At 36.6% G+C, this 26717-nt stretch overlaps 1 protein-coding gene across 5 annotated transcripts in view; it reads right to left on the bottom strand.

Annotated features, from left to right (window-relative positions):
- The window catches only part of slc4a4a (solute carrier family 4 member 4a), a 279906-nt gene that overhangs the window by 130326 nt on the left and 122863 nt on the right, over positions 1-26717 (bottom strand). For all 5 annotated transcript variants that reach the window (XM_039758567.1, XM_039758571.1, XM_039758568.1 and 2 more), the window contains exon 4: positions 10482-10617. In XM_039758567.1, coding sequence (XP_039614501.1) covers positions 10482-10617 — 136 coding nt within the window. The remainder of the gene's footprint in view (positions 1-10481; positions 10618-26717) is intronic.

Genomic DNA, 26717 nt, shown 5'->3' with positions numbered 1-26717 from the left:
CTGGGTCACTGTGCCATCCTGTCTTGGTTGTTATAACATATAATTACCAAACATAAGTTTTATTTGCTATTTGTTATTAGTACATCTGAGGCTCTTATCTACAATTGCAGTTTTTCAAGACCAGTGTGTTGTGAGTGTAACTCTATCACTTTCATTATATATGTTGTGACAGATAGGGGGCGCTATCGCTCCCTTGAACCCTTGTCCAAGACGCCAGACACCAGATAAAAGTCCAAAAAGTTGACTTTTTATTAACACAACGTGCACAAAGCACCCTTCTCTCCACAATTCTCAATAAACAATACAAATACTCAATAATCATTCCTCCACACTCCCAGACGCGTTGCCACCCTTCCACCCAGCTCAGCTCGTCACCTGGAGTTTCCAGAGTCCTTTTATATTCCCTCAACCGGAAGTGTTCCCAATCCCCAGTCCATGTGATTCCTTATCACTTCCGGGTCAGATAAAAAGTCTTCTTCTTCACCCCGGAAGCACGTCACTTCCGCTGACGCTTTGCCTATGACGCACTTCCAGGTTATAGGGCACATGTGACTCTCTGGGCCTCCCTGCAGCATCCTCTGTTGGCTCCTGGGGTATCCAGCAGGTTTTTAGGGGAAAACTCCATAATCCGTGATTCCCTGCTGCATGGGGCACCTCCATGCTGCAGTGAGAGCTCCATCTGGCGGCCTGGGGGTGTTGGCCGGGATGACAAGCCGGCCATAGACCACAATGTGTAACCATGGGAATGTGTTTTCTGTGATTCTGGCAATGCTTTCTGTGTCTCCTGAAGTACACAATAAGTTCAGATCCATCTTGATCCGTTAGTAAATGTGTATATAAAGTCTTATGCAGCCTTGTTAGATGTATATTCAATCAAGTCAGCCATCAAATCAAAAATTTCAGAGACTAACTACTCTCCATGCAATTAACACTTTTAGCACCCCACATTTCAAACTCTCTTTCATGTTATTTTAGCTCAGCAATGGATATCCTCATTCCAAATCTTTTTACAACGAAATGCACAAATACTCCAGAACAGGAAGTAGTGACATTAAACGAAGTTATGTTAAAAACAGCTGGAAAAAAATAAAAAGGCTTTGTCAAAGAGCATTGTTAAGCCATCATGTTCCCTAAAGCTAAGGTGTGTGTTGAGTGGACGGTGTTGTGAAAACAGGACAAACATAAGGGAATACTTTCTGATTCATTAAGCTTAATGTAGGAGTGGGTGATTATTTGGTTTTCATGGCAAATAGACTAAAAATAATAGATGATTATGCAATTTGAAATGCCAAAGTCTGGCAAACAAAATGTTGAAATAAAAACTAAAGCCATTAACAGCTGGTTTCCACAGTTTTTAAAAACACCATTCAGGATGTTGACTTTTCTATTTAAATGCAATGCATGCCCTTCTAACCTCTATATATTTCTGTAATGTGAATTATATTTAAATTCAAGGTGAGTCCTTCTAAACTAACGTCACATTACTCAGCTTCTAGTCAAGGGGCTTGTTAGACTTGATGAGTACGTCTTAGACCATGTCGACTCAAATGACTGAAAATGACAAACTGCTAATCTTTCAGCAGAATTTTGCTTGCCCCATTATGTGCCTGACGGAGCCCATGCTATACAAATCGTTAACAACTACTGTGAGTTCAGATGCAACCTCTGCCCCTTTTTTCTTTATCCATTCTGTCGTGGTAAGTAAAACATGAGGCACCAGACAGATGAGCTTTTTTTCTGTTTGTGAGGTCCACTCATGTTTCTTATTCTTCATCACTGCAATCTATGCATTGTACTTCTGGAGGACTTACTTTTTATTTAGCGATGTTTTAACAACATTGAAAACAAAAGAGGTTGTTATTCTGCAATATTTTGTGCATTTTTTCGGTCTGGTTATCAAGTTGTTTCTAAGTAAGGTCAGCCAAAAGTGTGTGGCACACGAGGAGGTCAAAGATATAAAGGTCAAAGTTGAACACTCCCTGATTATCCAAGTTTGTGGATAATTCATCAAACAAATTCTGGCGTTCATTGATTAGTCTATATTCTGGCTGTGAATCCATTTCTTCTTTTAATTTCAATTTTGTCTTTTGTTTTGGCATAGGTTACTTATAAGATTTTACTGACTTCGGACCCTTCTCATTTTGTTAATTTCACTTAATTTTGGTTTAACAGCTTTGCTTTGTCTGAAATATTTATTTGACTCCCTAGTATCGACATATTTCTGCCTTTGATTCTATTTCCTAATTTGAATATTAAAAGAGTATTGCTGTTTTTTGGTGCAGTCACCTTTAAAATTGAACACTTGAGGACTTAATTTAAAGGTATACAGGCAGAAGAATTATTTAATTACTGCTGCCTTACAGTTTTAAGGGCTTTGAATCTACGAAGAGATGAGTTAATGTGTAGAGCCGCAGCTACTGTTCCTGACTGGACGCAGGCTGTATGGAGTGGAGGGGGCCATTTCACTGCCTGCCACACACGGCTGCCCCATTTGTTCTCGGTGGGCGGCTGGTAATGCTGCAAGCGGTGACCCGGTTGTGGCTGAACGGAGGCCATTGAGAGTGAACAGGGCGGCGGGGGTTAGCACTGTAGTGTGCCTCGGGTGGCTGCCTGTTGAATGGGGGCGGTGGTGGGTGATTCACTACCCGCCTTTGGCCCCAACCGTGCTCATTCTCGGTGGGTGGACGCTGCAGGCAGCATTCTGTAGTGGAGGTGACAGTGTGGTGAACCGCCCCTCACGGCCCCCATTCATTCTCAATAGCAAGCCTGCTTGTACTGTTACGCACATAGCAGGAAGTTGTCTCTTGTCAGTACATCAGACGTGTTGACGACGGGTGCCTTCCTGCTGTGATAGCATGTACAGTGCTATGCAGAAGAGCTCATCTTAATCTTTTTGTCTTCACCCTTCAAGAATGTCTCTGAAACACAAATCTAATGTAAGTGCTGGTGATACAGTAAAGAAGAGAAAAACCATCACCATTGAAAATAAAGTAGAAATAATAAAAAGGTCACAGAGAGGTGAAACTCCATCATTCATTGGCAGAGCACTTGGTAACAGTCGGTCAAAAATAGCATTCATTAAAATAATGTACCTATTCCAACTTACATACAAATTCAACTTAAGTACAACCTAAAGTCCATATCTCGTATGTAACCCGGGGGACTGCCTGTATTCAGGAAGGGAAGACAATATTAATCTGTCCTGTAAAGAATTCCCAGAATTAATACATTTCCTGAAGTAACTCTTTTGGGTCAAATTAATAATTACATTGGAGAACGCAAGATAAAAGACCACAAATTCTCCACTTGCATAATTGCAAGAGAATTTTCCCCAGGTAAAGATCCTTGAAGGGTTGTCTTGTGCTTATATTATAAATCAGCCAAGAGGATGACAGGGATACTTGGTGCCACTAAGCAACTCTTGAAAGATGACTGCAGGAGTTTAATAGGGCTAGTTCCATCCTGGAAGTACTTCAGATAAGATCCCAGTAGTACTCCTAGAAAATGACTTATAAATGGACCATGGATCATAGGCTTGGTAAGTTTGGAGTAGGTGTGGAACAGAGTCAAAACTTTGTCTGGCAGGATGGAAGAGTGGCCAGCCCATTTGGTATAAGACAATACAGAGAGAGGTAGAGACGAGTGATGATTAGCATGTTATATGGTAAAGAAGTCCTGCCACCTCACATGATTTTGGGTTAGATAAAGTCTTTACTGCATTCAGGCAAGCTCAGAGAGGGTATAGTGTTATTATTGTATTTTATTTTATTGGGTCATGTTCCCACTCCATGTGTGTTACCTTATCTTTGCGTGTACAATGATTTTCAATGAAAGACGCCCTTCATCACTACCTAAGGAGTTGTGTATGCTTGGTTCGGCAGTTTATCAAGAGAGCTCTGGAGTAGCAAAAAAACTCAGGATCAGTTGATGCCACATTTTTATTTTAGTAACTGAAAAAACTACATAATACACCCTGCATTCTTGGAAAAAGGCTCCTAAATGAAATGACATATGTTGAGCAATCTGTAATTAGAAATTGTAAATTTGAAAATACACAAAACCAAACTAACTTCAGACCTGCTTATTTCTGTATCTGTTCCTGTATATTTTAACTACAAATCTTATCGTAATTAACACTGTGCTACTTTATGATACAGTTTTCACAACTGCTGAGAGACTCCTTTTTTAACTATCCATCCATCCATCAATTATCCAATCTAACTACTGGGTCATGGGGGGTCTGCAGGAGCCAATCCCAGACAACACAGGGTGCAACTACTGGATAATGGATGGATGGATGGATGTTGAACATAAAAATTAAATGCTTTCAAATTACACTATGCAATCTTAAAATATAAGAATTTGCTATTAACACATGAACATGTCAAAGCAGCAAATACAACTGAGCAACTCACAAAATGACATTGTTTTTGAAGCAAGACAGAAGAAATGCGTGTCTTGTGTGCTTTTCACTGGAAAAATGCTGACTTGCGCAAAAGGTCAGACTATCAAGTGCTTTAAATCGGGCAGTGGAGGACTTTACTCTTACAATGGGAGGGCAAAGGGCATCTCTGGATTTGTTTTTAATAATTTTTTTTTCTTTTACAATATTCATCACTGTAGAGCTTCCTAAAGAAATGATAAGTTTTCGGAAATAATAAATATGATACATTTCTACATTATACCTTTGCACAATAAGACAAGGAATTTGTAAGATGCAACCCTGTAAATATCCGAGTATAATTACCTAAGGTCTTAGTTGTGTATAGTGACACAATAACTGCTGCATTGCTTGCTCGATTATAATGACTACAACTAAGCAAAAATAAAATGTACAAAAAAGAGAAATCAATGTTGATAATAGCTCTTATTAAAATTTACCAAGAGAAAAGCCAAGCAAAATGACACCTTTATTGGCCAACTAAAATTTACCAATAAACACTAAAAATTCATTAGAGTAATACTATTTCATCCATCTACACATTTCAGCTATCTCCATGTTTTCCACAGATGAAAGTATTACAAATTAAAAGGGGGGCAAAATTTTTGCTTTTAGTTTTCAAACATTTTAAGCATTACTGCAAACAACTTGAGGACTTCAGGCATAATGCCTTAGTAAATGTGTGATATCCATTGATTATGAACAAATTAACCAGTTTTTGATCTCTAATTACAGTTCTGAAAAGGTAGAACTGTAGTGATTTCAATCAAAATCTGTTTAGAATATTTTTTGAAGTGACCCTAACAGTACGTTTTTGAAAAACATTTTTAAAAAAGTTACAAAAATTCAAACATTTTTTAGTGTTCCCTATCATTTCCAGTTTGCAGTCAGTTTATATTTGCAATACCAAAAAGAAAGGTTTTGCCATTTATGACACTATGGCTTTTTTAAAATAGTTTCAAGAAAACATTTTTGAGAAAAGCTAATATCTAAAACATTTCTTGAAATGTACAACTTTTTTGAGGAATGAATGAAATCATCACATCATTGGCAAAAAGGCCCAAATTAGCCAATCTGCAATATCCCACCCATCTTTATTCTATATTTACTTGTGACAAACAGGCACTGATGTTAGTTTTGTTATTTATAAATTTTTAACAATGGAGCACAGATGTACTGACATTAATAGAGGTCAAAGTTTGAAGTGCGTTGCATGGTGCCTAGGGTCAGATTTTTTTAACCTGCTTGCCAGAGCAAGTTTACAGGAACCTGGAGTGTCAGAAGCAAGACAGGAACTAGTGCTTAAAAAATCAATGCAGTCATTTATGCTGGAATATTTTAGAGTCTTCAGATAAAATAACATCCATAAATATTTTATGCAAAATCTATAGAGGAGGCACTCTAATTAGAAATCCAATGGGGACTCATGTACTGGGAGGCATATCACATAATCGTCATTTTTAATTTACTCTGCAAGCCTCATAATGTTTGATGCCATCATTATAACTGCAGTATTATTTTAATAAACAATTGTGTAGAAGAAATTAAATGATTTTATAATGTATGAATGAATAAGAAAAAAGTCAATCGCACAGTATACTCCAGGTATACCAGTTGAACCCTGACCTTTCAAAATAAATGAAAAAGGTAGTATTTTGGATTTCAAAGCAAATCAATAGTACCTGAAGAAAATTTATTTTAACATAGTGTAGTTAGAAAATAATATTGAATATTAAACTGAATACTCCACATGGGTAGGAAGTGGGGCAGAACAGCAATGCAGGTACTTAAAGATGTGAGGCAGCAGTGATAATATTATAGTGTCACCAAGGGCTGTGTGTATATGATATGTATGTGACGTGCAAGAGAGGTCTACTGTACATGCAAGAGCCAAACATGGGCATCATATGACAGAAGACAAGTGGGCTAACTCAGATCCGTTAGACATCACCACCAGTGAGTGTTCATTCCATGCTGATCAAAGGCTAAAGTACACATGTATACAAATCTCTTACTTATTGTGGTATTTCTTTTTGTTTTCTTCTTCTAACAAACATTAACACTTGTTTGTCTTGTTGTTTAGATCAGTCATCTTAGTGTGTTTGGTTTAAATCATAAGACTCCTTCCTAAAAGTTTCCTGTTAACTTAAAAAAATATATATATTTTGCAGTTACTAAAAGATAAGTAACTTCTCATAAGCAGATGCAAGTAATTGATGAAATAGTAATCAGCTGTCTTTTAGCAAATAAATGACCTGGCCAAAACTGAGCTGAACAAATATGTCCCCATCACCTCACAAATGAGGAGATGCTTTAATAAAACACACAAAGCATTTAAGCCATCATAACATAGAGCTATTAAATGGTCAAAAAAATGGTTCCCACCATAGTGCTAGCACCACCACCCATTACATTTTAAAGGTCTTCCTTCATAATCTACTATTTAATCTGCAAATTAAGGAAATTTGGTACTAAAACTCCAATTTTTAACATTAAGTTTGAAATGTAGAGGATATTGAAGTATCCAAGTAGAAAGGCATCACCCTGAACAGTGATGTTCTATTATTCCAAAATATGGACATATGTCAATGAATCTTTTAGGAGTAGCTGCCTACATAAAAGCATTACCCCCCAGCCTGATCATTACAACATACAGTATATCTTAAAAAGGACAATGCACACTAAAGTATTTCTGAACTCTTGTTGCACCCAACAAGAACATCTTTGCGCAGAGAACACAGAACCCCCAAGTCTACCCAACCACTTATCCACTTCACAGCATTTTGTGCAGCTCCACTTACAACAGTGGAATCAGCAACTATACAATGTTTTACTATGTATGTATAAATATTTGCCCATATTTAATTATGTTTTTATCCAAAATTATGTTTTATGTTTTTGTTATTTATCATTTTGCATTCTGACTGTGCTCATTTAGTTCATAAATTAGTATATAATCTGTTAGGTTAGCACAGTAAACAGAAGACTGCTTATGAAAACAAACTGAAATTAAGAATAGCAATGTACAGGTTTCTATTATATTATTCTTCTTGGTTACACATTTACTGTATTAGCATTAGTTTGCTAATTTTTGCAAAATAAAATATTTGTTTTATGTTCTGGTTATGTTCACACTGTGTTGTGTGTTTCAAGTAACTTTCAGCGAAAACCTTTTCATTTATAAGGACTGTATGCCTGTGGTGGGCTGGCGCCCTGCCCAGGGTTTGTTTCCTGCCTTGCGCCCTGTGTTGGCTGGGATTGGCTCCAGCAGACCCCCCCGACCCTGTAGTTAGGATATAGCGGGTTGGATAATGGATGGATGTTTGGATGGACTGTATGTGAAGAACATTATATATACAATATACATATATATATATATATTCAATTCTTTTATTTTTCTCAGTTTAAACAAAATATGTACAGTATAAGGTGCAAAGCAGTTAATTATGTATGTATTGAAGTAGTGGGTACTTTTTTTTAGTTTATTTCAGATATCAAATTACCAGCAAATACCTAATACCTCCATCTTAAATGGAAAAAATAACCCGAAAACGGGAGCCAAAGATTTGCCTTTATATTTCTTTTTCTTATCTGAGGAAGATATGTCAGAAATTTTTTCATCCTACATTAAGACCTGCTTGGTCCTGAGCCAGTTCCAAATAGTTTGTGAGGAAAACTTTTCAGTATGACAGCACGCATAGAGGTACAGCAGCTGAATAACATGATAAAGATGGCATCCAAATACAGATTATTCAAGTATCTAAACTAAGAAATGTGTAACTTTTAAATTGGTGTGCTGTGGGAATACGCCATATCAACATTTCTATAATTTTAAATGTGAATATCCCAAGGAAAAAATACATTTTGATGCAGAAGCAATGCTCTCATTTCCAGAACAATGCCTCTTTTTAGTCATGGTGAGAAAAAGCTCTCTAACACTGGCAGGGAGCATAATAAATCCAAAGATTTATATGTTAAGTATTGCCTGTTGCTTTAATGAGTTGGCTAAAAAGCTAAAGAGAACTCCTGAGTAGTAGTATCAGTTGATGAGAATATTTTTAAAGCATACTTCATTTTGATCTTAAGATCCTTGTGATTCTGGTGTGACATATATTCATTCCAAACTGCCACGTGTGGGAAAAAAACCCTGCAAAAACATTTGAGCTGCACCTTATTCAATACCCAAACCTTACATACTGAACTTTGGCACAGCATTATCTTCCTGCAAGCTCAGTCCAAAAGATTTTTCAACAGTGCTTAATGTATCTGTTCCAGGACCGTAAAAAAACTAACCTCTAACCTTGTTAAATTCGTCTTTTTTTTTTTTTTTTAAAAAAAGGAAATTTTCAACATAACTTTGATAAATGTATTAACTTTCTGAAGTGTGTCCACTCCCCCCATAAAGTAACAGCATGTAGCATCAGGATAACATGAAGCCTTGAAACATAAGACAAGGATCCAAAAAGACTGAAATGCTATTGAAATAACATTCTTAATCTAGATTTTAAAATGTTACCACATTTTTCCATCTTTTTCGGTGTTCACTATTGTCATTAAAGACCTTTTCAAACCTAGCAACAGAATAATTTAAAAGAGAGTCAGACGCAGCTTTTACCATTCAGTAAACTACATCTTCCCAAATAAGTCAATAACTATTTTACAACTGACTGTACTATCATTAGAATAATTATATTTACAACATATTAATTTTATTTCCATATAATATGTGTCCCTCTTATCTAAGTTTAGTTTAATTTCCACTGCAGGGTTGTGACAAACAAAATAGTTTATCAAGTTAGAAGAAGCCCTGGACAGCGCACTAATTCACTGCAGGATATATTGAATTACACAGGGTCAGCTGCCAATTAAACTAATAAATATATCTTTTGTATGTGACAAGAAACATGAGAACCCTGCAAAAATGTCCACACACCTGGGGATAACATGCCAACTTCATGCTAACACTAATCATAACGGGAGTCAGATTCCTTTTGATGCAATGTGCTAGCAAGCCACCCAGTCCTGTACATGACACTAGATTAAATGACACATTTCAATCTACATTGACTTGTGAAATGATATAAATGATATATTATATTCTCATTTAAATTTATCTTTCTTTTATTTAATGGTTACCTTATCCATAGAATGCACAATCTGTTGACATGCATGCACATTTTGTACAGTATGTGTTATCTACACTGTTGTTTTTTTATGGATTATTCATTTTATTACACATTTTTTTTTAAATCTATTCAAACTTTTTTTTTCCAGAATGACATGTTCACAAACATTTTTTAAGATTTAAAAATCCTCCCTGTAGTCTTGTCATAGTAGGCATCTGACAGCATAACAACTAATAGACCACAATAATGGATCCACACTTGTTCACATACCAGAATGTTTTCCTCTAGTTTCTGATATCACCTATTATTTATAAGTAATGTATTTATGAATACATATTGGCATGCAGGTTGAGTGTTTTCACAAAGCTAAATTAGCCCTATTGCATGTAAGGTATGTGTGTTCACCCAGCAATGGGATGCCGCCCTGTCCAGGGGTTGTTCCTGCCTTATGGCCTATGCTTGCTGAGATGGACTCCAGCCCACCACGACCCTGCTAAGAATCAAGCAGGCTTAGCAAATGGTATGGCATGGTACTTACGAATACTGTAATTGCATAACCAGAATATTAGTCATCTGATGGCATTCCCATTTCAACAAAATTTATGTTTTAATAATAACCTTTTAAAACTCCTAAAAAATTAAGAAAGAACAGTGGTTTCAAGAAAGTCCTAACGAGTTAGTTAATCAGTTACAATTCATACAATTGCTACAATCTACATTTTGAATTTCTAAGCCTTAAATAAGTTTCTCTTACCTTGCATTGACTGCTGAATTCCCATGTGTTTAAATGGCTGTTAAATGTGTCCACAGAAGTAGATTTCACAAACCTTTACAATATTGACAAGGTTTATTGACTGACTGATAGTTCTGTGTACTTAATTAAATGTATACCTATGTAAGTGCATGATTTTTACCTTGCTGTCTCCCTCCATTCCATATCCTGCCCATCAACAGCAAGAAGTTCGTCCAGTTCTGTGAAGAGCTGAGGAGGGGATGGGCTGTCATCTTCCTCTCCCAAAATGAAACGAATCCTCTCAGCTGCTGGTGAGACTATGAAAGAGAAGATACTTCGATTTACTGCCTGGGATATGATTAGAGATGTGCGGCTTTTCATTTTGTTCTCGTCCCCATAGCCATTCAGTTCTTTGCCGGGCGGCAGCTGTTTATTCGACATGCTTCCGCTCGCTTCTAAAGTGAACTGTCGCTCAGTAGCAGAAAAGATGTGTTTGGTAGTCAACTGAGTGCAGGCTAAAAGAATGTTTGCTGGCTAGCTAATAAGGTCCCAAACAAGAACAATAAAGCTTGGCATCTGAAACACAGTTCTTCAACCAGTCAGCAACATTTATCCACAGCATTCACTGCCCTTTTTATATACCAAAATCCAGTTAAAACCAATCTATCCCAGGTTAAAAAAAATAAAAAAAAACTGGATCAAATCTACCCACTTTCAGTGCCCTCCTCCAAACTGGGGAAATCTCACTTTTTCATTGGACTTCAATCTAGTTTGGCTCTATGCCCTCAGATCCCTCATTAACAATTAGAAAATGTTTAACAAAACTTTGTCTATTCTTTACAAGAGGGCTGTGCCCTTCATCTCTTCGTAATTTGAATATTTAGTTAAGCATCACTGAACATAAAAAATACAAAGTTGTAGTTTAGAACTATTGCTTTACTTTCTTGACAAAATTAATATTCTCACTCATCTGGTTTAAGGTCCAAAAACTCTGTGTGCTTAAAAGGAGCCCTTTATTATGCAAAGAGGTAACTGTGCTTTTTTGTAATCAAGTGGCTGCCCCTCACACTTCAGAAATCAGTGAGATATCCTTTACTAGTAGGCTTTTAGGTACAGTAATCTCAAGAGGTAAAATCACCAATTGTCACAGATGGGAGCTAATTACGTAATACTGTAATAAACAATCGCTCTTTATCTTAAGTGCTGCTCTTTTACTGCTCATTGTGTCTGTTCACACCCAAATGTGAAGTATGGTTCAAGTAAATATTAAACTTTTGAAAGCATGAGTTACTCAGTGTCTCTGTCTTTGCAAACGATTGATAAGAAGATTTTTTTAAAGCACAAGAACAACATGCCACTTTCAGGCTGAAGAAATCTTTCATTCTTTTAAGTAAAAGCCACAGGAGCACAAACTGCTGCCTTAAAATTAAAGAGTCTGTCGGTCAAATCCTGACTCATGGACTATCTGGGTTGAATCTGCATGATCTCTTAAACTGATGTGTTTTTTTTTTTTTCTTCACATATTTAATCCCACATCCCTAAAACTTAATCTCTAAATACTTGGGAATGCAGCTGGATGATAAATTGGACTGGACTGCGAATACTGATGCTCTGTGTAAGAAAGGTCAGAGCCGACTATACTTCCTTAGATGGTTGGTGTCCTTCAACATCTACAATAAGATGCTGCAGATGTTCTACCAGATGGTTGTGGCGAGTGCCCTCTTCTACGCGGTGGTGTGCTGGGGAGGCAGCATAAAGATGACGGACACCTCACACCTGGACAAACTTGTTAGGGAGGCAGGCTCTATTGTAGGAATGGAGCTGGACAATTTGACATCCGTGGCAGAGTGACGGACGCTGAGCAAACTCCTGTCAATCATGGAGAATCCACTGTATCCACTGAACAGGATCATCTCCAGACAGAGAAGCAGCTTCAGCGACAGACTTTTGTAACTGTCTTGCTCCACTGACAGACTGAGGAGATCGTTCCTCCCCCACACTATGCGACTCTTCAGTTCCACCCGGCGGGGTTAACGCTAACATTATTCAAAGTTATTGTATGTTTTTACATGCATTTTTATTACTCTTTAATTTAATATTGTTTTTTGTATCAGTATACTGCTGCTGGGTTATGTGAATTTCCCCTTGGGATTAATAAAGTATCTATCTATCTATCTATCTATCTATCTATCTATCTATCTATCTATCTATCTATCTATCTATCTATCTATCTATCTAAAACATGTACGTTAGATTCACTGCTAACTCTAAACTACACCCATATCAGTGAGTGTGCCTTGTGATATACTGATATTCCATTCAGGGTTGGTTCCTGCCTTGTCTACCATGCTGCAAAAATAGGCTTTAGTAACCATTATCCTGAACTGGATGAAGTGAGTTTTTTAATGACTTTTTGGATTCAGTGAACTGTCTAGGGTTTTTTTTCACATATTTAAAAAGCAGTATATATGGTCTTGCTTGACACAGGAAAACAAGATTATTTCTATTGTTAGTAAAAAAGTAAAAAAACATACAAGATTTAAGATAATACAACAACTGTAAAACTCAGTCTGTTAAATAAAGCAATACTAAAAGTATTTTCAAGTGTATTCTTTGATATAAAGCATAACTGAAATAGAACTCTAGGATTTAAATGCATCAGTGAATCTGAGACCTTGAAACAATGACATCATAGAATTTTAAAAACTCCCCAGGTTTTATTCTCTCCTTGGCTAGACTTTACCCCAAATATTAAAGTAGGCTCTCAACCTATCCTACATACAGATGTGTGCAAAACTGTCATGTATTCCTGAAATATAGTCTCAATAAAGTTTCAAATGGTGTATATACAGAGCCTTATTGTGGTGTAACATTACATTTTGAGATTTTGATTGTATATGTCAAGTGATACAACATTCTGAAATTTCGGAAGCTTCCACTGATCCCCTAGAATAGAGTTTAGAAATGTTTGATTGGTCTTAATTTAAAAGTTTATGAACTGATATGTTCTGAAAATTATAAAACAAATTAGGTAGTGGAAACCTCAGCAAAGTGACCTGTGTTTGTTGGGGCAAAGTGATGGCAAAATCAAGTGACATAATAAAGAAAGAAAAAGAAGAGCAGTGACATCTGCTGAGCATCAAGCAAATCACACAAGCCAATTAGATAACAAAGAACACATGATAGGAAGAAGAAGTGGAAGGTGAGTGGCAACATCTGCTCAGTGTTAAATGTGGGGAAAAGAATGCAAGAACGATAATGAACTGAAAAAGGTAAAATATTTTAGGTAGTGGTAACCTCGTGGCTATGATCCTTGTTTATGTGTTTATTGCAAAGAGACTGAGAAAGAAGAAAAAAGAATATATGCAATATTTGCTAAACATTACACACAATGCAGAAGTTAAGTGACAAAAATGCAAAAGAATGAGCAGACAAGATGCTGAAGCAGATGGGCTAGCAAGAAGTACTACTAAATATAGCCTGATATTTTCTGGAAATTCAAAATATTTTAAGTCACAGCAACATGGTGGTCACTTATCTGTTGACCAGAAAAGTTTATTGTTGTAAATGCATGGTTACTGCAAGCCAATCTAGTGATATTCCCCTAAGACAATCACACATGCATGTTCAGAATTCATAATTAAGTGCAAGAATTGTGTTTATTGATCATTACACTTTGTTACATGTAAATAAAGGATAGATAAAGTGACCTGTGGTTGTGAGTTTATGGCAAATTGATCAAAAAACCAAATGATAACCGCCATGATGATAGAAAGAAAAAGAAGAGCAATAACATTGGCTGAGTATCAAGAAAATCACATGACGATGAACAAGAATGAATAAGAAGACAAGGTGCTGAACCACATTGACAAGGAAGAAGTAATTCTGAATATACAGCAATTGAGGAGGAGTGAAACACAATAGTTCAGAGGCCTTCAAGGACTACATTTTAGTAGCAACCACCTGGTGGACACTTTACTGGTAGGAGAGGAGTTTATTGTAATTAAAACATGGTCTCTGCAAGCCCACCTGCTGATAATCCCCCATGACCTGTTACATATGTGGTCATAATTTATAATCAAATCTAAGTTCTTTTGACAAAAATTAATCACGAATTGCATCTTATTCTGACATTAATACATGTTGAAATTCTATACATAATTTGTAAGCACAACTCCACTCCCGTATAATGCACAGATTAAGTCTATTTCTAAAGTAATTACAATTTAAACTACAGTATATTTAAGGACTACAACAGACTGTGACCTATGCTAGCTGGGATATGTTTCAGCCATCCAAGCCCACCCCCAAGGCTTGGCCTGGATTAAGCAGGTTAGAGAATGACGTGACTATATTTTAAAAAGGTTTTTTTTTTCCCCACAGGCTAAAAATGGCACAGATATAATTAGCAAAAGGACAGACATCACAGTCTGGAGTACAAAAGTGTGTGTATATATACATATTAAGCTATTACACATGGTACTGTTTATGCTTGCAATTTAATTTTTATTATGCTGAATACTGAATGGGCGGCATGGTGGAGCAGTGGGTAGCGCTGCTGCCTTGTAGTTAGGAGACCCAGGTTTGCTTCCTTGGTCCTCCCTGCATGGAGTTTGCATGTCTTCCTTGTGTCTGCGTGGGTTTCCTCGGGATGCTCCGGTTTCCTCCCACAGTCCAAAGACATGCAGGTTAGATGCACTGGCGATCCTAAATTGTCCCTAGTGTGTGCTTGGTGTGTGGGTGTGATTGCCCTGCGGTGGATTTGTTCCTGCCTTGTGCCCTGTGCTGGCTGGGATTGCCTCCAGCAGACCCCCGTGACTCTGTGTTAGGATATGGTGGGTTGGAAAATGACTGACTGACTACAGAACTGTTAAATAAATGGAACATATTTCCAGTGTTTCATAAGAGGTCTGTCTAGATATTTAAAGAGGTAAGAAAAGCTTAGGAATACAATGGTCTTAGGGGTCACAAGATGGCACTGGTACTGTGAACTTGTGAAGTGGTTTAACTAAACAAAGAGTTTAAAATCAGGAGGTGTGTTAAAACAAGAACTCATTGGCAGGTGGAAGAGAGAGATCATAAGCTAGAGAGAGTTGGAAGGTTTGAATTAGGTAGATTGCTCACTTGCTTACCTATACTTGATAGTTAAATAACTGGACAAGATATCCTAATATGATGACAGAGGATCAATATCAGTTAAAATACAGCCAGGAACACCTCACTGTGTATAGTCTATTTATTTCGTTCTATCAAGTATTCCCTTATTTCTGTTTACCTGTATAATAAATGTGCCATTTTTATAATGTGTGGTATCCTTGGCATTCATTCCTGGTATGGAGGGTCAACTAAACCATTCCCCTGTAACAATACACTAGCACAAGTTTAAAATCAGAATATGCATACTTACATTGAACCTACATATTTAAAACATTGATGAGTTACATTTATTAAAAACCTTGTTTAAGAATATTAAGTTAAATTTTGAAATATACCAAACACATTAAATGTACTGCAAAACAAAATACCTTTTGTAGTGCATTGACCCCCTTTTAGCCAGTTTAAATCCAATTAAGGCATTTTCTGGGCCATGGACTTCTAATAATGGGTTTGCATGATTAGCCATGAGTTGTTTTCTAATGCTGGCCTCTATGATCCCCTTTCTGCCAGGCACGTTAAAGAGAGTTTGTGATGTCAAAAGTTATGTCATGCACTGCTGGAGACGGCTGGATGTTACACATGAGGATCTAACACAAATGACATTTTGCAAGCAACCTGCTTTTCTCCACTTTATCCAGTATAGGTGCTGCCTGAACCAGCAGCAGCTGTAAAAAAAGCACCGTCATTCTGATTATGCTTTGATTTGTTTATAGGTAGATTGTCTAGTCATTATTGTAATTCTTTCCTGTGGAATAAAAACAATCCAAGATTGTTTTTTATTTATGAAGAAACAGATTGAGTGTATACGATTTAATGACTTAAAATGACCTAAACAACAAAATGTATCAGGTTTGTCTCATTCATATTATCTTTTTTCTTGTGCTTTTTCTTTTAGTGAGTTTAAGAAGGGATTAGAAGGCTTCACTTTTGACAGTACCTCCTTGGGAGTTCCCAGGGGTTAATATGTCAATATCTAATTTCTCTAGCGTGCCTCTCCAATGAATCAAACCAAATCCCAGATATTTTTTTTTTTTGTAGATTTTGCTTATTACTACTACTGATGTACCAAAGAGATATTCTGTATAGACACCCAAACATTTTATGGATTCTCCTGGATGTAAGTAGCAGCAACTTTCCTATGAAGTCATCCTGGATTGTCCAGCTCCTTACATCAAGGTGATCGTGACCTGCAACCCTTCAAAGGAATCTCACTTTACATGTTTATACACACAATGTCATTGACATGCCCACTACACAGAGTTGGGATTATAATTAAAGATGCAGGGGCAGTCTAACAGGTTAAAAGCTTCCCAGAACTATTACACCAATTCTATGTTTGTTTTTATAGTTCGCCCTGAATATAGAACAAGACTTTTAAGGACTTAAACTTTCCACCTCATGTAAATGGCATACAACATCATTTTCAGGAACCACAAAGCACAAAATGTCTCACAAAACATCCATGAGAACATGGTTGTAAGCATTCATCAATTCCAAAGCGAATTTGAAGGCAGGATTGGCAAAATAACTTGATTCTAAACATATCTCTCCTAGGAAAAGAAGCTGGTCCACTGTCCCATAGAAAGAATGCAATCTACATTGCCACTTCTGAATTTAAAGTTTGACTGTTGGCTATTGTTTCTTTTCTTGCAAACTAAGATGTACATTCCTAGGGAGCCTTTTGAGTCAGATCTTAAGGTAAGTGTAAATGTAAACCCCATTGCTCATTGATCTTTTCAATGTTTACCACCAGGCTGAGCTGACAATACAGACTATCTATCTATCTATCTATCTATCTATCTATCTATCTATCTATCTATCTATCTATCTATCTATCTATCTATCACATCTCTATACAACAGTCAAAAACACACTAATCAAGATAACCCAACAATATTGATAGCCTTCAGTATTGCTGGCTCGATCTCAATCATTACTACAGCCTTTCAGGAGTTTCTCAACTACTGCAATGACGTCACCCAGAAATAATGAGCAAATTTCACCAAATGCATTCTGAAGTGCATTCTGTGAGCACGTCATGTCCACCAACCTCCACAATATGTTCCTTCTTCCTCTTGTTAAGTGTTAGCATTTATCTATAGTCATAGAGATAAGTCTAGGTGACATCCAACATATCATATCTAAATTCTGAAATAGTCTGTCCAGCCCTCTGGCCAAAAGTTATTTCCTATGGCCATGTAAACATCATTTTCACCCGAGGTTACACTATATTTGCTGACATAGCTAGCAACATAGTATAGCTGGATTAATCATTAATTATTCACTCAAGTCTGCACAACCTTTATTTTGAAATTGCAAGGAATGCCATCTTCTTTAACTTGATGGTTTGCCTTACAGCTGGTATCAACCAATGGGTTCTATTAGTTCCTCTGTGATAAGCACCACCATATTTTTCATAATAACTTGTAGTGTTCAACCCCACTAATGAGGTTTTGAACTGGACCATTCAAGGTGCATAACCTTTAAATTGTGTGACGTTCAAAAGTGGACATTCTAGTTGTGACAGCTGGAGGTTGACTGTGTTCTTCACCAGTAAGAAGTATATCTCATTCGAGTTCAGCTCCCAATAAATGTTATCCCATGAACTTGCACATGACCAGGAAGGCTGAAATGACCACCATAGCACTAAACCAAAGAATTCTGGAGCAAAGATTTAGTCAGACAAGCAGAAGTCAATGACAGCTTAGATACGAACAACTAAAGTAAAATCCAAATGAAGGTATCAAAAAATCCAAAGGCACATACAAAATCAGTTAAAAGAACAATGACTTAAGTTGTAGTGATGATTCCTTAAAACCCAAGTTCTTTTATAGAAGAAAGCACGTGGTCCATCATCAAAGAAGTTACAGAAGCTGCAATACTGTCAGTACTCCAGCCCAACCAAATCTATCTTCACCCTCTATTTAGTATTCATGGTTAAGTTCTCTTTGAGATTATGGATGTTGGTGATCACAAAGAAGGACAAAAGCAGTTATCAGCATTATTAATGGAAGCACTCTTATGTAAGAGTGCTGACTGGTAGAGTGTTATATAAAATTCTACCAGTCAGAGGACGAGTGACATAGTTGAACTAAGTAAAAGTGCAGTAAGCCAAATGAGTAATAAAGAAGTTTAAAGAATTAGATAAGGACAAATCAAAATATATGCTTATAATAATTAAAAGATGGACATACATTGCTAAGCACGAAGTGGTAAATAAGTTAACACAAAAAATAAACAACTAAAAAAGTATGAGAGGCTCAACTAAAGGGCAAAAAGTGGATGTCAAGGACAACCATGATGAAAAGAAACTCAAATGCAGTGCAGATGAAGGTAATTCATCGGATGTGTTCAATAATGTGATGAAAGGAATAAACTGCCTAAAGCTAAGCACCATCCAAACCCATTTGGGGGTCCTGGATTTAACAACTGTCACCACAAAGTAGTGTTCGGTAATTTTTACAGGAGCATCCAGAAGATATATCCTCAGATGAGACCACTTAACTACAGAGTTAATTACTGACCTATGTTCCAAGGTGCTCTGGTGCCTGGTATTCAAAAAAGACACTTTTTGTTGAAAACTCATAAGAGATATAATAATGAGTCACCTCCTAATCTGGGATCCTGAGGTGGTTTGTCATGTGGTGGGTAAGGCTACGTGCTGTATCAGCGCATGCTCCTATCCCCCCTCTCTCGCTCTCTCTTAGGTTTCAGTAGGCGCACCGTTTCCTCCCATTAATACCCCTGTCGGCTCCCCAGCTAAGCAGTGAAGTCTTCCATTACCACTACAGAGTGACCTGTAATGTGTTTATCCATTGTATACTAAAACACAACTTTTTTGTACATTGTTTCTTTTCAAAAACTCACTCAAACACAATGAATTGATTTAAATTAACATTGCATATTAAAAAAAATGTAGCGTAATGTTTTATTAAGTTACACATTTAGATATTAAAGAACTCATTTGTTTAAGATTGGCAGTGTGCAAGAAAGAAAATCACATAATGCAAGACATGTAAAACAGGCAGAAACAGGCTCCCGACTGTTCTTCCTTGTAAATGTTATGAACAAAAACACTAAATGTTCTAGTATGTTTAATCACAATCATTGAAATAGCTTTCACAACAAAAATCTAACAAAATGTTTACTCTACTTAATGCTAATGTTTCCATTCAGCTTAAGCAGTGAATATCAAATAACAAAACAGGCAGTTCACACATTCTATATACATTTATAAATTTCTCTTTTCTCCTGTTTTAAAGCCTTAAGTCTGCATGTCTAGCATGACAACAAGGTTATCTAAGATTTTTCATTAGTATTTGAAATGACAGATGAAGGGCAAGTTGAATTCTGCATGGCTACACTGGCTATAAAAATGACATTCATATTATGATCTGCTATGGTATGCAGCATGTAGATATATTGGAGTAATAATTTCATGTGCCATTTCTGTGCAGAGGAAAGAAACTAAGTTAACAAATCCTAAAATTAAGAAAAAGAAGGAATATGTACAAAAAAAGAACTTCTGAATCAGGTAAAAAAAACATTTATATGTAAAATAAATGGTTTAAATAAAACCACAGTTTCTTGAATAAAGAAATAAAAAACAAAACTGACATACAAAGTTACAGAGTGCATTATCAATGTACAGTATAAAACAGACAAAGTAATAATCAGAGTATGTTTGCCATTAAAGAGGTATAATAATAATTATCACTTTGATAATAATGTAAAATAAAAAAGCTTGAAAAATAAAATGTAAAATGAAATGTAATTAAGATGTAGATAATTGGAATGTCAACAAGTTAATTAAAAAAGGCCTGCTCAGTTATGGGATGCATTCTGGACTCCCTGGAGGTAGAAGCGAAGGAAAGAATGAAAACAAAACTAAGATCCATTATGAACAACACTGCACATCCCCTCTCTGACCACTAACACCGAGTACTTTCAGCCAACAAATTATTCAGCAGAAGTGTGTCAAGAAACGCTACAGGGGTTTCTTCATAACAAAGGCAACATACCTGCATAATGCCTTAGTGTGACTGGAATCTATTTTTTAATGTAAAAAACATCAACTTTATCTGTAAGATTATGGAATGAAAATGTAACAGACAAAACATAATCTATTGAATGTACAGTATATGTGTAAGGATTTGTAAAACAGAGGCACCTGAACAGGCTGATGGAATAATGTTTTTTATATTTTTGTTTATGATAGATAAACATCTATAAATCTTTATTTATTCTTTAATACCAAATTCCAAAGACAAATTTTTTTAGTTATTGCCAAGTATCAATTTGTCCAATGTGAGAGAATATGGGTGTGTGTGTATGACCATCCCCAATAATAAACTGCCACTCCTCCTGGCGTCTCTTTAGATAATATTTGGATGGATTCTCTTCCATGCAACTTTAAAAGTGGATTAAGCAAATTTAACAAACGGTTGGATTCCAGACAATGTTCATCTATGAAGATACGTCTTGTCTAAGATCTCCTTTATTTACAGTATATATTTCCCCTTTTAGATATACACCACTAAAATTGATGCAGTGGTACATTAATACTTAAGGTATAAAGCCATGGTAATATCATAACAATTGTATTCAGCATTTTGTGAACTTCACAAACAATTAATGACTCAGATGTTTCTTATTGGGGTAAGTGATTTCCCTTGTTTTGAAAGAGATTTGTTGATTATGTTACATAGCCAAGAATAAGCATTGACTACTCAGTGTCACGTGTTTGAGACTATAAATTAAAGCTGAAATGATCAAATTAATTGGACCTAGGCTTGAGTTATCAGTCTAAATAAACTGCTCAAAAAATTAAAGGAACACATCAGATCTCAACGGGGAAAAAAAATCATGCTGGATGTCTATACTGATATGGACTGGGTAATTTTAGGAACGAAAGGATGCCACATCATTTGATGGAAATGAAAATTATCAACCTACAGAGGGATGAATTCAAAGATACCCCGAAAATAAAAGTGAAAAAATGATGTGGCAGGCAAGTCCATTTTGCCGAAATTCATTGCAGCAACTCAAAATTGTACTCAGTAATTTTTTATGGCCCCCACTTGCTTCTATTCATACCTGACAATGTCGGGGCATGCTCCTAATGAGAAGACGGGTGGTGTCCTGGGGGATCTCCTCCCAGACCTGAACCAGGGCATCACTGAGCTCCTGGACAGTCTGAGGTGCGACCTAGCGGCATCGGATGGACCAAAAAATAATGTCCCAGAGGTGTTCTATTGGATTCAGGTCAGGCACGTGTGGGGACCAGTCAATGGTATCAATTCCTTCATCCTCCAGCAACTGCCTGCATACTCTCGCCATATGAGGCCGGGCATTGTTGTGCACCAGGAGGAACTCAGGTCCCAGTGCACCAGCGTAGGGTCTGACAATGGGTCGAAGGATTTCATCCCGATACCTAATGGCAGTCAAGGTGCCATTGTCTAGCCTGTAGAGGTCTGTGCGTCCCTCCATGGATATGCCTCCAAGATCATCACTGACCCACCACCAAACCAGTCATGCTAAATGATGTTACAGGCAGCATAACATTCTCCATGGCTTCTCCAAACAGGTTCATGTCTGTCACGTGCTCAGGGTGAACCTGCTCTCATCTGTGAAAAGCACAGGGTGCCAGTGGTGGACCTGTTAGTTATTATCATTAACACCACAGCACCTGAAACTGATTAAGAACCCCCTCTGCTACTTAACTGACCAGATCAACAGCCCAGAAGTTTCATTGATTTGATGCTATACTCTGATTAAAAAGTGTTCCTTTAATTTTTTTGAGCAGTATATAAGCCTGGAAGGCATTTATTCAGCATATAACTTAACCTGCAAAGGAAAAACAAAAGAAAAGAAGGAAAAAAGAATGATGGTATTTAACACCCACAGAGCAAGCACAGTTTTGAAGTATTAACGAAATCAGATTTTTCAGTCAAGGACAAGACAAGAGGTCTGAGGTACGGTAGTTATGCTCATTAACCAGGATGTTAATTGTTACATCTAAGTAAGAATGTCCGTCACCTAAACACCTATAAAACATGTTTTTCTTAACAGGTACATGTTGCAAAATAAAGTTTATGGATTTAAAAAGTCAAGAGATGTGAAAAGGTTACCTATATCTCTTTTTTATTGGCAACTATGATTACCTATATCTCTTTTTTATTGGCAACTATGAAACACATTGATTGGGCTCCATTACTATGTACTCCTTCCATTTCCACAAAACTAGCTGCTCAATCAGTGAAAGCAGCATGAAAAATGTGCCAACATTGCTAGCTTAAATGTAAACAGGTACCAAGACACCTCTGTGTACAATTCAGAAAGACCAAGACTAAAGATTGGCTTTGAATGTGGCACATTACTGGTACTGTCATAGTCATAATGGAAAAAAAACACAATGGGGTTTTCACATAATGCTGCATGCCACAACGTTAAGAGGTTTCCTGGAACATATGAAGGAACCTAATGGTGACTAGCAGTAGCTTTGTCAGTTCACAATTCAATGAAGTGTCTGTGGCATGATATGAAATGAGTTATCTGAAGAAGAGTTTCACCACCAGCTAACTCGGTAGGACAGAAGTGAACATGGGCCAATGTCCTTGTGTCACACTCTCAACACCTTGTTAAGTTCATGTCCTGATATATTCAGGGGGTTCTGAGTGGGTGACTTGGCCACTATTAAATTGATTAAATAGCAACTTAATGCAATAGTGAAATTTTCTAACAGAAGGCAATGCAAATATTTTAGAGATGTTTGAATAAACATGCATAAAGAATTGTTTGATCTACCAGGTAAATTCTGCTGAATTTCTCAAACATATATTAAATTCAGTACTCATCACATTGGCATAAAACATGTCTTGTTGAATGGAAAATGTTAATGGAACCCATGTTATCACTGCTGAAGTAGGATCATTCTGTGAGTGTTTGTTACAACTACAAAACAATATTCTTAATCTTTGGCCTTTTGGGATATCAACAAATTCAATATACAGCTGAAAAAAAAAAAAAATTCTCTGGTTGTTCTGTTTCTGTCCAGTGATAATTATTCACTGTTCTGTGGGCAAGTGCTCCCGAATAATGCTCATCTTTTATGCCATGACCAACACTTCCTTTGGCATTTTAAATTAAATATTAATTAGCCCATCTGCTCATTTTTTAATAATTCATCCAGTTGTGCACCACAGGTAGCTGGTGTCTAGACTGGCAGCAGCAACAATGCAGGGGGCTACCCAGGACTGGGGTTATGTCTATCACAAGGTACACTTACACACACACAAACACACACACACTCACTCTCTTATACAGGGCACATTTAGAGCTGCCAATCAAACTACACACAAGTCTTTGGGATATGAAATGAAAACCCATGCCAGGAATGACAAGAACAGGAGGTGGAATTTGAACACAGGAATCTTACACTCTGAGGCAGCAGAGCTAAGGACTGCATCACTCAATATTAATAATATTCTATCCCCTTGGTTGAAGCAGAACTATTGACATTTTTTGCTAAGTCTATTCAGTGTTGTTTCATTAGAAATCTAGGATGAGATACAGCATGACCTAGCCATCTATCCAGAAATATGCACTTACCTACCCAAAATTCAATGTTGGAAGGAAATACAGTATGATAATTTATTGCAATGTAAAATGTGCAAATTGACACATATAGATAAAGGAAGCAACAGATTTTAAAATGAATAGATAGAATCCCAAATTAAAACCAGTGTTGCACTGGTGTAACCAATAACCAGCCATCTTGCTGTCCAAACAACACCAGTTTTGTTGGATATTTGCAATGACCTAGTGTTTACCTGCACCAGCCAACCAAATCTTGTGTTTGAAGGACAGGTCGATATTTCATTGTTTCTAACTTTTGACCGAGGCTTGCCTTAAACCACGAGGTCACTCAATTAACTCCACAAACTCTAAAGCGCATAATTACTGCAAATTGAAATTCACAGTAACATTGAACTGAAGACATTTATTTTTGACTTAAGCCATTTAAATAATAAACTGTAAATGTTATAACTAACATAAAGGAAAGCTGACCAGGATAAATGAATGGTTATGTATCTAGATAATGGTTAATTCAGGAATTTCATTAACTTGAAATTCAACATTTGATAAATAAAAATTATGCTTTGAATTTAAAGTGACTATTTGGTTATATATTCAGAAGCACTTTTTAATATATTATTCACAAAAAATATATTACTTCATCCTCATGAGTCCCAAAATAATATCTAAGCTAAGCACTGTATATATAAAAGAATCACTGCAAAATATTGATACAAAAATGTAGATTTTACAAATAGAAGTAAGGATAATGTGTTTTGTCAAAAGATGAAATTATTAGGATGAAAAATTATAATTTGAATTACCATAACATTAACAAGACTAACTATGGCTAAAGTAAGACCAAAAAGGTATAATAGATGTCAACAAAATGCAAAAGCCCTTTTTTAACTAAGACAAATTATTAACTTAACACACATTTTTTAAAAAAACACAAATTGAAAAAAAGCACTGCTATGTGTGCGATTACTGAAGCCCTTTACCAGGTGTGGGTACTAGTGCAAATTAACATCATTGTGTAACTATATAATGACCCTTTTGAGTATATAGGTAGTCCGTTTTTAAAGCATAAGAAATAGCAGACATATTTTTAGTGACGTGGTGGCACAGAAATAGCGCTGTTGCCTCGCAATGAGGAGCCAGGGGTCCGCGTGCCAGGTGCTCCCTTCAAGAAGTTTGCATGTTCTCCCCATGTCCGTGAGGATTTCCTCTGGGTTCTCTGGTTTCCTTCCACAGTCCAGAGTCTAACAGGTTAGATAAATTATGGTTATTTAAAATGGCCCTAGTGATCATGTTTGTTCATCCCGTGATAGAATACTGCTCAGACCAAATGGTTTTCCTGCTTTGTGCCTGATGATTGCTGGGTCAGGCTCCAGCTGCCCTGTGACCTTGCCCTAGATAAGCAGACTAATAATATGGATGGATGGATGGATAAAACATGTTTTGAAAGTGTTTGCCTAGCTGCCTTAACACTCCACAGTCCTGGTTTAAATGCTATGGTTATCTCCCTGTAAGTGTGTTGGGTTTTGCTTGGTTCGATAGTTTTCCTCCTGCAAATCTGAAATGCTTTGGTTAGGTTGACTCAAAACTGGCCAAGTATGAGTTGGTGTGGGTGTGTGCATGAGGGGCCCGTGATAGCGTGCATTGGAATGGACTGACACCTTGTTCATGGATTGTGCCTGCTTTGCACTTGATGCCGCTGGGCTGTACCACTACCCAACCCGTACTGCATTAAGTGAGACTGAAAATAAATGAATTAAATTATTTTAATTTCTGGAATTCACTTCAGAAGCATTTGCAAATTGAATACTTAGTTTTATTTATGTTCATACCTCTTCTACGTTGATGGATTAAAGGCCAGAAGTCCCCATGACCGTCATCATCAAGTTCTTCCATTTGAACCATAAATAATCGCCTGGAACCTCTGCAGATTTGATTTTTTTCTCCAGCCGTCTGGTGTTTTTTTGTTTTTTCTGTCCTCCCTGGCCATTGGACCTTACTTTTATTCTATGTTAATTAGTGTTCCCTAATTATAATTCTTATTTATTTTGTCTTTTTTCTCTTTCTTCATCATGTAAAGCACTTTGAGCTACATTGTTTCTATGAAAATGTGCTATATAAATAAATGTTGTTGTTCTAACAGCACTTTTGGAATAACTTAACAGTCAGTATGATTACATTCTTGTGTAGTTCACTTCTTTTTTTGTTTACACCTCTGTGACTTCTAACTGATTTTGAATATAATGATTAAATAAGCAAAACAATTCACTATAATATGCCTAGGGTAAATCTGAGATCCTTCAAGGTTTGGTCCTTGCCTTGTGTTCAATAATAATAAAAAGACTAGAACTCTCCTTCAGGTGAAAGGGAAAGCAAAGGTTTAGAGAATAAATGGAGGGATGATTATGATATGTAGGTATTTATGACAGTTCAGGTTTATTAGGGACTCTAAGCTGACAGCAACATTTATTTATATAGCACATTTTCATACAAACAATGTAGCTCAAAGTGCTTTACATGATGAAGAAAGAGAAAAAAGACAGAATAAATAAGAATTAAAATTACTTTTTTTAACATAGAATAATAGTAAGGTCCAATGGCCAGGGAGAAAAAACAAAAACAAAACTCCAGACGACACGGTATGAGCGATTATGGGAGTGTACAT

Source organism: Polypterus senegalus, chromosome 7 (genome assembly GCF_016835505.1).
Source record: "Polypterus senegalus isolate Bchr_013 chromosome 7, ASM1683550v1, whole genome shotgun sequence".
In the NCBI taxonomy this organism is placed as follows: domain Eukaryota; kingdom Metazoa; phylum Chordata; class Cladistia; order Polypteriformes; family Polypteridae; genus Polypterus; species Polypterus senegalus.
The sequence above is the reverse complement of the archived record's forward strand: the minus strand, read 5'-3'. Positions and strand labels throughout refer to the sequence as shown.